The sequence below is a fragment of the Pipistrellus kuhlii genome, unplaced genomic scaffold (genome assembly GCF_014108245.1).
Source record: "Pipistrellus kuhlii isolate mPipKuh1 unplaced genomic scaffold, mPipKuh1.p scaffold_m20_p_34, whole genome shotgun sequence".
Lineage (NCBI taxonomy): Eukaryota > Metazoa > Chordata > Mammalia > Chiroptera > Vespertilionidae > Pipistrellus > Pipistrellus kuhlii.
Window position 1 is genome coordinate 142,869 of NW_023425534.1, and position 12,504 is coordinate 155,372.

Sequence of the window (12,504 nt, forward strand, 5' to 3'; positions counted from 1 at the left end):
AACCAAGGTACATGCCCTTGACCGGAATCGAACCCAGGACCTTTCAGTCCCCAAGCCGACGCTCTATCCACTGAGCCAAACCGGTCCTGGCTGCAATTTCTTTATAATGTTTTCTTTGGATGTAATTTTTATTTACTTTTTACTTTACTAAGGTATTATAAGTGTACATATCTTACCAATTCCCACACGCATACACACTCCCATACATGCCCTCCCTCCCCAGTTTTGTGTCCATTGGTTATGCTTATATGCATGCATACAAGTCCTTCGGTTGATCTCTTATCTCCCCCATATCTCCCACCCCTCCCCTCCCCTCCCCATGGATGTAATTGTTAAATTCTAGGAAAGTTGCAACACTAGTTGAAGGAATTCTGTAATACGTTCTCCCCAGATGCACCCATTGCTTACATTTTGTTCCATTTCTTTATTTGATAAAATATATATATGTGTGTGTGTATATATATATATATATATATATATGTATAATTTTATTGATTCCAAGGAGGAAGGGAGATGGGGGGGAGAGAGAGAAACATCCATGATGAGAATCATTGATTAGCTGAGCCTGCAACCTGGGCACGTGCCCTGATTGGGAATTGAACTGGAGACCTCTTGGTTCCTGGATTGACGCTCATCCACCGAGCGACATGGGCCAGACAAGAAAGTATACTTTTAGCCGAAACCGGTTTGGCTCAGTGGTAGAGCATCGGTCTGCGGACTGAAAGGTCCCAGGTTCGATTCCGGTCAAGGGCATGTACATTGGTTGCAGGCACATCCCCAGTAGGGGGTGTGCAAGAGGCAGCTGGTCCATGTTTCTAGCTCTCTATCTCTCTACCTTCCTCTCTGTAAAAATCAATAAAAAATATATTTTTTTTAAAAGGTATACTTTTAAATTGAATAAAGGCAATGATTTTTTGTGAGGGCACAGGGGTGGGCACTTACATTTCCTGAGTGGAGGGGACATGCCAGGGCCTGCAGTGCCACAGGGAGACCCGTATCAGTGAGGAGGCAGGAGTGGGGAAGCAGGGGGTTCCAGCAGGAAGTGCAGTGCAGGGCAGGGCAACCTCTTGGGACTGGTTTGTTGGATCATCCCTGTGGGCCTTGCTGCACAGGGGCCACCTCTAGCTGTCTGGTACCTGGCCCTGGTGATTTGGGGTTGGGGGTATGTTAGCTGGGTGTGTGGGCTCTGGATCACAGGGGTGGCCAGGGGTTCAGCCCTGACATGACTGATTGCAAATCAACAAATGCCAACTCAAAGATAGCACAGTGAGAGCACCCCCAGAGACAGAGAGCGACTGAGGGTGACACCCCCACGGTGGACAGACAAAGGGCTGACCCTCAGGCGTTGGGGCACGAGCCAGTCTCTCTGCAGGAGAATGTGGAGAAGGCTGGACTGCAGAGGTGAGGCGCTCCTGGGAGTCAGTGGGTCAGTCTGATGCCACTGTCCGCGTCTATTCCAGGGACTCTTGACAGTCCTCCCCTCCACCCAGGCAGGTCTCAGCTCCGAAGAGGGGGTCCTGGCACACCCCAAGGCCGTGGGAGCCCGGAGCCGCCTGTCCTGCGCTGTGCGGCTCAGCCTCTCCCATCCCCCGAGCTGTGTGCCCCTGGCAGTCATTCTTGTGGTGTGTTTTTTTTTTAATTAATCTACTTTTATTGGTTTCAGAGAGGAAAGGAGAGGGAGGCCGATAGAAATATCAGTGATGAGAGAGAATCATGGATTGGCTGCCTCCTGCACACCCCACACTGGGAATGGAGCCCCCAACCAGGGCATGTGCCCTGACCAGGAATCGAACCATGTCCTCCTGGTTCATAGGTCGATGCTAACCCATTGAGCCACACCAGCCGGCCCCTAGCTCTCTGCAAAGGGGAGGTTTTGCCCGGGACAGGCCCTCCTTGGCCACGTGGTCCTGGGTCACCTCACCCCACTGCGTCCTCGGGGCTGGGCTGGCCCCTCGGCTCAGCAGAAGCTTGGCGGTGGGGCCGCGGCCACGCTCCACAGCGAGGTGCAGGGGTGTGGAGCGGGGCCAGCCCATGGCATTAGCCTGCGCGCCCCTGTCCAGAGGTGGCTGGCGACGTCCACGTGGCCGCTCTGAGCAGCGTGGTGCCGGGGATGAGGCCCAGTGTGTCCCCAGCATTCACCTCTGCTCCCAAGGGGGCCAGCAGCCGGCGGCAGACAGGTGTCTGCCCGCGGCGGCCCTGTGGAGGGCAGAGCGCCCGGCCTGTCCGAGGCTGGGGTCTGCCCCCCGGTCAAGCAGAGTCTCCACGTCCTGGAAGAGGAGGGGAGGAGAGGACAGGGCCGCCCCGCCATCTGCCTGATCCCCACTCGCCTGGCCTGGTCTCCTAACGGCCTCTTCTCGGCACGGCTTCCCGGCGGTAAGTGTGCCAGCCCCTCGGGCACCTGGAGGGCTCTGCCTAGAGACTAACTCTCCCCCCCTCCTCGTCCTTAGACACACTTCAACACCTGGCCCAGCGCCATGGGTCAGGGGTTGAACCTTGACCTGTGAACCAGGAGGTCACGGTTCAATGCCTGGATTGTGGGCTTAATCCCCAGTGTGGGGCGTGCAGGAGGCAGCCAATCAACGATTCTCTCTCATCATTCATGTTTCTTTCTCTCTTCCTGCCTCTCTGAAATCAATGATTATATATATATATATTTTTTTTTTTATTTTTTTTTTTTAATTCTCACCCAAAGATATTTTGCCATTAATTTTTAGAGAGAGTGGAAGAGAGAGGGAAAGACAGAAACATCGATGCATGGATTGGCTGCCTCCTGCATGAGCCCTGACCAGGGACCAGGCCAGGGAGGAGCCTGCAACCACGGTGCCTGCCCTTGACCGGAATCGAACCCAGGACCCTATGATCCACAGGTCCACTCTCTATCCACTGGGCCACACCGGCCAGGGCAATAAAAAAGTATTCAGAATAAAGTTGGAGCACCCGGCCAGGGTCCTCCCCAGGCGTCTCTGAGGTGGCTACAACCGGAAGCAAACTCCAGGCTGCACTCGGACCCCAGACCCTCCTGGACCCTCCCGCCAGCCTGAGCCCCGAAGCCGGACAACCTCCTCCTCCTCCTGCCCGCGTCCCCTCGGCCCGCGCCCTCCCCGCCCCGCCCCCCGGGGGCGAGGCCCCCAAGTACCTGCCGGCGGCCCGCACTCGCCGCGATGCTCAGCCCTGGCCCCTCGCGGCCTGGGCCCGCGCGCCCGGCCAGCAGCTCCAGCCCCCAGAGCCCGCCGCCTCCGCCCCGGCCCGCGCCCCGCGCCGCAGCCGGAGCCGCAGCCGGAGCCGCACGAGGGCGCGTGGCCAGGAGGGCGCGTGGCCGGCAGCGCGGCCAGAGGCAGCAGGTCCTCCCCGCGCGGGCCCTGCGGGCGCTGGCGAGGCTGGGGCGGGCTCCTGGGAGCAAGACCGGGTCCTGCCCCGCCCGGTGAGGGCCCCTGCCCGCCCACCCAGCCCAGCGCCCGGACCTGCTCTTCACCCTGAGGGAAAACCCCTCCACACACACCTCCTGGCCGGATGCACCCTCCCCGCGCAGCCCCGGGGTGGGGGGCTCACCTCTCCTCCACGCTGGCCCCCTGTGACCCGTCCACGGAGCCTGCAGCAGGCGCCCTGGGCCTGGGGGACACCGGGCCCCTCCGCTCCCGCCCTCAGGCCTCCTCCCAACCCAGCTCCATCCCCTGATCTCAGCTCCATCCACTGATCCCAGCTCCATCCACACCAGCCCAGCTCCATCCACTGGTCCCAGCTCCATCCCCTGATCCCAGCTCCATCCCCTGATCTCAGCTCCATCCTCTGATCCCAGCTCCATCCCCTGATCTCAGCTCCATCCCCTGATCCCAGCTCCATCTACTGAGCCCAGCTCCATCCCCTGATCCCAGCTCCATCCCCTGATCCCAGCTCCATCCCCTGATCTCAGCTCCATCCACTGATCCCAGCTCCATCCACTTATCTCAGCTCCATCCACTGATCCCAGCTCCATCCACTGAGCCCAGCTCCATCCCCTGATCCCAGCTCCATCCACTGAGCCCAGCTCCATCCACTGATCCCAGCTCCATCCACTGATCCCAGCTCCATCCCCTGATCCCAGCTCCATCCACTGATCCCAGCTCCATCCACTGAGCTCAGCTCCATCCACTGATCCCAGCTCCATCCCCTGAGCTCCTGCCCGGCTGCTGCCTCAGGGAGGCCCTGCTGCCCGGGCTGTGGGCGCCCAAGACTGGCTGGGAGAAAAGGATCCTGTGTGGACACCGGAGGCCGGGCCAGGCCCAGCCCCCTTTCCAGGCCAGCATGGACCGGTTATATCCCCTCCCCCAACCAGGCCACCAGCCGGGCTCAGCTCCCAGTTACCCCAGAGGGAGCCTGCCCCGGGAGGGACTCGGGGCTCCTCTCCATGTGCGTCCTGGCCCAGCCACAGCCTGTGAAGGTGGGTGTGGGCTCCGGAGGGCTGGAGGCTGGAGCTGCAGTTGCCTGTGTGTGTGGTGTGGGGTGTGGGGTGTGGGGTGTATGTGGGAGGTGGGGGTGGGGGGTAGGGGGGAGGTGGGGTGGGGGTGGAGTGAGCGGGTGCCTCCTGGGCCAGGTGAAGGGCCGCTCTCCACACTGTTTACACAGAAACTTAAGGTGAGGCCCTGCCTGGAGGCCCAGCCTCCCCCTCCCAGTCCCCTCCTCCCTGCCAACAGCCTGTGCCCCCCCTCCCCGACCCAGACAAAGACCAGGCAAGCAGGAGCAAGCCCCTGGACTGAGCTCCTTCAAGGAGCAGCCTCTAATGCGCCAAGACTTGCCCTCCCCCCTCCCGCCCCCCCACCCCCCCGGCCCCCCACCCCCCCGCCCCCCCCAGGCACCCACATGCCTTCCCTGGCCCCTCCCTCAGGCCCTGCCCCTCACCCCCCTCCTGGGATGCCGACTGAGACCACCCACCTGGGGCTGGAGCTTTGCCTCCTGCCTCATTCCAGGAGGTGGACGGGACAGTGGGATCCTTCCCTCCCATGCCAGGCAACCTGGGTGAGGGCATCGGGGAGGGATCGCCTCAAGATGGCAGGTCAGTGGAGGCCGTGAAGGCAGACCGCTGGGCAGGAGAGGGAGGAGCCAGGCTATGGTATCATGTTTAAAATATATTTTTATTGCTTCCAGAGAGGGAGAGGGGGAGAGAGAGAGAAATATCAGTGATGAGAGAGAATCATGGATCGATCGTCTGCCTCCTGCATGCCCCACTCGGGGGACTGAGCCCTGAACCTGGGCCTGTGCTCTGACCAGGAATCGAACCCTGACCTCCTGGTTCAGAGACCGACACTCAACCACTGAGCCACGCCGGCCGGGCCTGGGAGCATTTCTATGACGAGACTAGAAGCATCTGGAACTGGTGCTGCAGGAAGGAAGGGGCCTGAGGGAGGCCTGCAGGACGGGTCACTTTGATTCTAGGGCAGACTGGGCCAGGGGGGGGCTGGCCCTGCCTTCCCATCTCCTCATCCCCAGGGAAGCCCACCTGTCAGGGGTCCGACAGGAGGAGGAAGTGCGCCAGCTGCCTCTGTGACTGTCCACCAGGAGGCAGCACAGCTTTGGGGCTGTTGCTCCCACCCCAGCCCCCACCTTCAGGCTCCCAAGGATGGGGTGTCCTGTGGGCCCTGTCCTGCTCCCTCCACCCCCCTCGAGAGCAGCCCTTGCAGGTACCGGGTCCCAAGGGTGGGTCCCCAGGCAGGAGGCTGAGGGGCCCAGGCTCCAGCCACAGGGACCCCACCCCACGGCCCCCCTGCTCTGACGTCTGCTCCCCAGAGGGGCCCTCCCGCCTGACCACCGACCTGACCCTGTTTTATTTTCTTCCTAACACTTACCACTCTGTGAAAGAATCTGTTTGGTTTTTAACGTCTGCCTTCCTCTCCCAGGACCAAAGCCCGGCTGGCAGGTTCAGGCCGAAAGGCAGCCAGCACTCAGGGTGGGTTCAGACACTTCGCTGCTCACGTTGCCAGAAAAAGCAAGACAAGAGCACGCCGAAACCGGTGTGGCTCAGTGGATAGAGCGTCGGCCTGCAGACTGAAAGGTCCCAGGTTCGATTATGGTCAAGGGCATGTACCTTGGTTGCAGGCATATTCCCAGTAGGGGGTGTGCAGGAGGCAGCTGATCGATGCTTCTCTCTCATTGATGTTTCTAACTCTCTATGCCTCTCCCTTCCTCTCTGTAAAAATCAATAAAATATATTTAAAGAAAGAAAAAGCAAGGGCAGCAAAGGTGTCAGCTCTCTGCGTCCCTGTCCCCCAGGGTCACACCGAAAAGAACGGGCCAGCTCGGTGGTTGAGTGTCGACCTATGAACCAGGAGTTCCCGGTTCAATTCCCAGTCAGGGCACAGGCCCGGGTTGAAGACTCCATCCCCAGTGTGGGGCGTGCAGGAGGCAGCGGATCCATGATTCTGTCTCATCGTTGACATTTCTGTCTCTTTCTCCCTTCCCCTCTAAAATCCATAAAAAAAAAAAAAAAAAAAGAAAGAAAAAAAAAGTATTTAAAAAAAAAAGAACAGGCCAGGTTGTGGGCCACACCAGGGGGAGGGGTGGAGAGAGTGCTGCCTGTTGTTGGGGATCCAGTCCTTGCTGCTGGGGCCCAGGGGGCCGCCCGTACCCGGTCAGAGCCAGGGGAGCCTGGGAATGCCTCCTGGCAGCCTTTCCACGTTCCTCGCGGCCTCTGTGGGTTCAGGCAAGGCCGTCAGGGCAGGCACACGCAGCCCTTCCCTCTGTCGGCCTCAATCACGGCCAAGTCCAGGGCCTAGAGCTGCTCCTGGCGTGTGTGTACGTGACTCACCTGTGGAGGGGGTGGGGCCAGAGAGGAGACAGGCACCCTCGCCGCCGTCTGTACACTAGCCAAACCACTTGCAGCATTAAAACAAAATCCAAGCCCGAGCCCTAACCGGTGTGGCTCAGCGGACAGAGCGTCGACCTGCAGACGGAGGGGTCCCAGGTTTGATTCCGGTCAAGGGCACAGACCTTGGTTGCGGGCACATCCTCAGTAGGGGGTGTGCAGGAGGCAGCTGATCCATGTTTCTCTCTCAGCAGTGTTTCTAACTCTGTATCCCTTTCCCTTCCTCTCTGTAAGAAATCAATAAAAAGTATACATTAAAAAAAATCCTCACCCGCGGATATTTTCCCATCGATTTGTAGAGAGAGTGGAAGCAAAAGGGAAAGACAGAGAAAAATGTTCCTGTGAGAGAAACACATCGATGGGTCTCCTACATTTGCTCAGCTGGGGGCCCCGGCCGGGGAGGAGCCTGCAACCAAAGTACGTGCCCGCGACCGGAATTGAACCTGGGCCCTTCAGTCTGTAGGCTGAGGGTCTCTCCACTGAGCAAAAGCAGCCACACACATCACTGGTGAAATGAATAGTTCCTATAAGGCCCTGGTATTGCCCTGTCTGGTTTGGCTCAGTGGATAGAGCATCGGCCTGCGGACTCAAGGGTCCCAGGTTCGATTCTGGTCGAGGGCACGTACCTTGGTTGCAGGCACATCCCCAATAGAAGGTGTGCAGGAGGCAGATGACGGATGTTTCTCCCTCATCGATGTTTCTAGCTCTCTGTCCCTCTCCTTTTCCTCTCTATAAAAAAGTCAATAAAATATATTAAAAAAAAAAAAAAAAGACCCTGAGGTGTGAGCTGTGCTTGTGCCTGGGGACAGGTGTGGATGAGCGTCCAGGGAGCTGCCGAGGTCCTGACGGGGCCTGTGTTCCTTAACCCGCTCCCCCCACTTCACCACTTCACGGTCGCCTCCCCACTCTAAGGCGTCTGAAGGGAGACGGTGGGCCCGGGAGGCCTGGCACAGGGACAGGGAAAGAGAAAAGCTTGCGGGGAGAGGTGGCTGCGGAGGCGGGAGAGAGGGGTGTCAGTGCCGGATGCCGGTGGCTGCTCAGCGGCTCAGGCGTCTGCTCCATTCGCAGGGAACCCGGGTTCGGGCGTTGGCGGGGGTGTTAGTGATGGTTGGGGGGCAGTCATTGGGGTTTTTGGAAGGGCCTGGAATGCTTTTTCTCCCCTTGAAAGGATGGAATCCAGCTCTAGCCAGTGTGGCTCTGTGGATAGAGCATCTACAGACCCACGGGGCCCGGGTTCAATTCTGGACAAGGACAGGTTGCAGTATCCTCCCCGGCCTGGGGCCCTGGTCCGGGGTGTGTGCAGGAGGCAAGCCATCGATGTGCCTCTCTCACATCAATTCGTCTCTCTGTCTTTCCCTCTCTTCCCCTCTCTCTAAAACTCAATGGGAGCCGAAACCGGTTTGGCTCAATGGATAGAGCGTCGGCTTGGGGACTGAAGGGTCCTGGGTTCGATTCCGGTCAAGGGCATGTACCTTGGTTGCGGGCATATCCCCAGTGGGAGGTGTGCAAGAGGCAGCTGATCGATGACTCTCTCTCATCGATGTTTCTAACTCTGTATCTCTCTCCCTTTCTCTCTGTACAAAATCAATAAAATATATTTTAAAAAAATAAAATAAATAAAACTCAATGGGAAAATATCCTTGGGTGAGGATTAAACAAAATAAAGAAATGACGGAACCAGTGACCCCAGTTTCAGGAGGGATTGGGCTGCCGTCATGGCGAGCCAGCGGGTGCCGGGTCCCACGTCCTCTCCCAGGTCCAGGGTGTGGGCACCCCCCTCTCCCACGCTCCGAGGCTGAGCAGGGCCAGGTTTGGAACGGAGGGACCAGCAGGAACCAGGGCGGGGAAGCGGGGTCCAGGGAGACCAGCTCCTGATGGGGCAGTGATCATAGCCAAGGCCTATGAGATGACGTCATTGCCGGGGCGGGGGCTGCGGGGAGGGCGGGGCCAGGAGGGAGGAGGGCCCCAGTGCCAGGCCATAGGGTCCGGCCCACAGGAGCTGGCCACAGAGGCTGGCCAGGGCCGGAGCTGCAGGCGCCCGCCCGGCAGACAGAGGCCCCGCCGCCTGGCCGTGGGGAAACGGAGGCAGGGGTGACGGATGGTCAGGGCTGGACCTTCCCGGCTCAGGGTCCTGCCCTCCACTCGGGTCCAGTCTCTGGCTGCCGAGGTCTGAGAAGGGGTCGGACCCAGAGGTGACCCCAGGGGTCTTGGTCGCTGTCTGACGGCGGCTGGGAGAGCATGAGCGAGCAGGAGAGGGAGACGGAGGAGGACGAGGGAAGGGGCCCATCCGACACGGCGCCCTTGCTGCCCCGAAGGCGCCCAGACTGCAGGGCCGGACCCGCAGCCCTGCTGCTGCCCAGCCGGCTGCTGGCCGGCCTCCTGCTCCACCTGCTGCTGCCCGGGGCCGTGTTCCTGCTGGTGCTGACGCCAGCGGCCGCCGTCATCTACCTGGGATTCCTGTGCCACTCCAGGGTGAGCTGGGCCCCAGGGGGGCACAGGCGGGGACTCCGGGGCGTGGGGTCCTGGGGGAGCTCAGGGCAGGGGGCCTGAGGGTGAGCCTTCCCCCTGCCCCCAGAGACGTGTGTGTCCCTCCCCGGAGGGCCTCCTCCTGCCGGCCCCTCCCCGTGGGCCACAGCAGAAGAAGGGCCTTTGTCCGCACTCTGGGGACAGCCCTGCCCCTCCCGGAGGCCCCCGCCTCGTACCAGGGGCCACCAGGGCCGGGCAGCTGGGCAGGGTGGGAGGAGGAGAGGGCTCCAGGAAGAGGAGAGGATGTCAGGTTTCACCAGTCCACAGCCTCATCCCATCCCTCACCCCCAACACACACAGCCCCTGGCACACCCTCCTGCCTGGGCCGGGCTCCCCATGTGCAGTGGGCTGTGGCCTGGTCCCGGGCGGGGAGGGTGATGGCAGATGAGCCGCTGTGTCCCTTTCTGTAGGCTTAAGGCGAGGGAGGGACGTGGGGTCGCTAAAGAGCAGGTGACACCAGCTGACACCCACAGGTCCGGGGTCCGGGCCAGATGCCAGCATGGAGGAGGGTCGGGGGAGCAGTGTGTGTGGCTGGGGAAGGGGGGTCGGGCAACAGCGGGGAGGGCGGGGACTCGCTGAGCCTCCCCTGGAGAGATCCCTACTCTGGCCGTTCGCCGTGTGGACTCCGGTGAATGGGTCCCTGAGCTCCTTCCTTGGCGGAGAAATGACAGACCCACAGCAGCCTCAGCACAGACCCCACAGGACCTCAGGCCCCGCCCACCACCCAGACCACGCCCCAATCAGACCCGCCGCCTGCTGCCAGGCCCCGCCCACCAGTCAGACCCCCATCCACCCAGACCCCGCCCCTCCCTGCTGCCTGGCCCCGCCCACCACCCAGACCCCCAGTCACTCAGGCCCCGCCCCTCCCTGCTGCCTGGCCCCGCCCACCACCCAGACCCCCAGTCACCCAGACCCCGCCCCGCCCCTTCACCCAGACCCCGCTCCTCCATCCCGCCCCCCGCCCCCCCCCTGCTGCCTGGCCCCGCCCACCCTCCAGAGCCCGCCCCCTACTGTCTGGCCCGCCCCGCCCCTCTAGGCCCCGCCCCTGACATCCCGCCCTCTGACCTCCCGCCCGCCCCCAGCCCCACGTGACCGCCCGCCCGCCCGCAGGTGCACCCGGCGCCCAGCCCCGCGTGCCGCGCGCTGCTCACGGACCGCGCCGCCGCGGCGCTCCTGGTGCTGGGCTTCCTGTCGCTGCCGCCGCTGCTGGCGCTCGCCTCGGCCGCCCGCGCCCGCCTGGCCCGGCGCCTCCGCCCGCTGCTGCCGCCCCCCGTCTGGGCCCGGGGACCCGGCCGCCGCCCAGCGTCCGGCGCCAGGGAGCTGGAGGAGCGCCGCCCCGAGGGCGAGGAGCAGCTGTGCGCCTGGGTGTGACCCAGAGGCGCTCCCGAGGACCGAGACTCCGGACCCGGGAGGCCCCGAACCTCCGGACCCGGGAGGCCCCGGACCTCCGGAACCGGGAGGCCTCGAACCCCCGGACCGGAGAGGCCCCGAACCTCCGGATCCGGGAGGCCCCGAACCCCCACATCCTTTGTGTGACCCAGAGGCCCTCCGGAGGCCCCGAACCTCACATCCTCTGTGTGACCCAGAGGCCCTCCGGAGGCCCCGAACTTCCGGATCCGAGAGGCCCCGAACCTCATCTTCTGTGACCCCCCATCAGTGCGCCCCGGGCCGCGAGCTCGCGGTTTGCGCCCGGATCCTGCTGGGAAACAGCGTGCGGTGCTTCGAGCAGCCGCGAGGTGGCGCTCGACGCCCCGGGACTGGAGTCAGCCTGCCCCCCCCACCCGCGCCCCCCCACCCCCGCTGCCAGCACCCTCTCCGGCTCCCCCGCCGCGGAGGCTGTGAAGCCCCCAGGAGGCTCTCAGAGGGGCCCGGGGCCGGGGCTCCCTGCTTCTGCACTGCGGCTGCCGGCCGGCCCTGTGCCCGGGTCTGCTCGGCCGGGGCTCCCCGAGTGTCAGAGCCGAGACCCCCATCCTGCACCAGGAGCTCAGCCCGGGCTGCCGGGCTCAGCCTGAAACCGGGTTAGACTCACGCTGAGCCCAGGGCCAGGTGCCCAGGGCTAGCATTTACCATTATTATTATTATTATCATTATTTTACACCTCCTCCTTTGTTTGGGATGGTTTCTTTCATTTATGACCCTGACCCTTGGCCATGGCCCTTGATACAAACTAGGGTACACATTCTTTTTTTAAAAAAAAACTGAAATATGAAAGGTGAGGCAGCAATGATGATTCCCCAGAGCAGACTGGCTGACGTGGAGTTTCCTGGCAATAAAGGCGTCCTTGGAGTTCTCTCCTGCGATTCCCAGAGCCACCTTCATTCCTCCCTCCCCTGAAACCTTTCTGTTCGATTCCTTCTGGAGCACCCCGCGGCACAGAGCACTCTGCCAGTGATGCCAGCGCGGGCGTGCGGACGGGCACCCAGGGCGGGCGCAGTCCGTTCTCTCTGCGTCGTGAGATCTCCCGGGTCTGTGGCCTTCTGTTCTCTGCTTCGAGCTGGTTCCCAGTGACCGCGATGTTCTTGACCCCGTGGTGTACTCGGCGTTTCCCGTTCCAAGGGATCATATATTTCTTTTTTTAAAATATATCTTTAATGCCCTGGCCGGTGTGGCTCAGTGGATAGAGCATCAGTCTGTGGACTGAAGGGTCCCAGGTTTGATTCCAAGGGCACATACCTGGGTTTTGGCTCGGTCCCCAGTGGGGGGCGTGCAGGAGGCAGCTCATCGATGATTCTCTCTCATCATTGATGTCTCAATCGTACTCTCTGGAATCAATAAAGAAATATATTTTTAAAAATAAAATAAAATATATTTTTATTGATTTCAGAGAGGGAGAGGGAGAGAGAGAAACATCAATGATGAGAGAGGATCACTGACTGGCTGCCTCCTGCACGGCCCCCCTGGGGATCAAGCCCGCAGCTCAGACATGTGCCCTTGGATGGAATCAAACCTGGGACCCTTCAGTCCCCAGGCTGACGCTCTACCCACTGAGCCACACTGGCTAGGGCGGACTTGCAGTCATTTTACAGCCTGCACCTAACCATGCCGCGTGCTGGCTGGTCTTCGGGCTCCAGCTTTGTTACATGTTTCCGCTTCCCTCCAGCAAGGCCTCCGGCAGGGAGGCAGGGCCAGCCGGTCAGGTCCCG

General features: G+C 61.5%; 1 protein-coding gene across 1 annotated transcript; it reads left to right on the plus strand.

Moving 5' to 3' along the window:
• The first annotated feature begins 8,885 nt into the window (after positions 1-8,885).
• Positions 8,886-10,732, plus strand: TMEM88B (transmembrane protein 88B). Its single transcript, XM_036461028.2, has 2 exons — positions 8,886-9,307; positions 10,472-10,732. Exons 1-2 carry the CDS (start codon positions 9,074-9,076, stop codon positions 10,730-10,732), a joined length of 495 nt encoding a protein of 164 aa, XP_036316921.1. The 5' UTR covers positions 8,886-9,073.
• Positions 10,733-12,504: the final 1,772 nt, after the last annotated feature.

What these genes read in the sequence shown, in the direction of transcription:
- TMEM88B (XM_036461028.2), top strand. Translation starts at nt 9,074, where the DNA reads ATGAGCGAGCAGGAGAGGGAGACGGAGGAGGACGAGGGAAGGGGCCCA. An exon ending in GATTCCTGTGCCACTCCAGG is followed by an intron (nt 9,308 to 10,471) that starts GTGAGCTGGGCC and finishes GCCCGCCCGCAG; the next exon opens with GTGCACCCGGCGCCCAGCCC.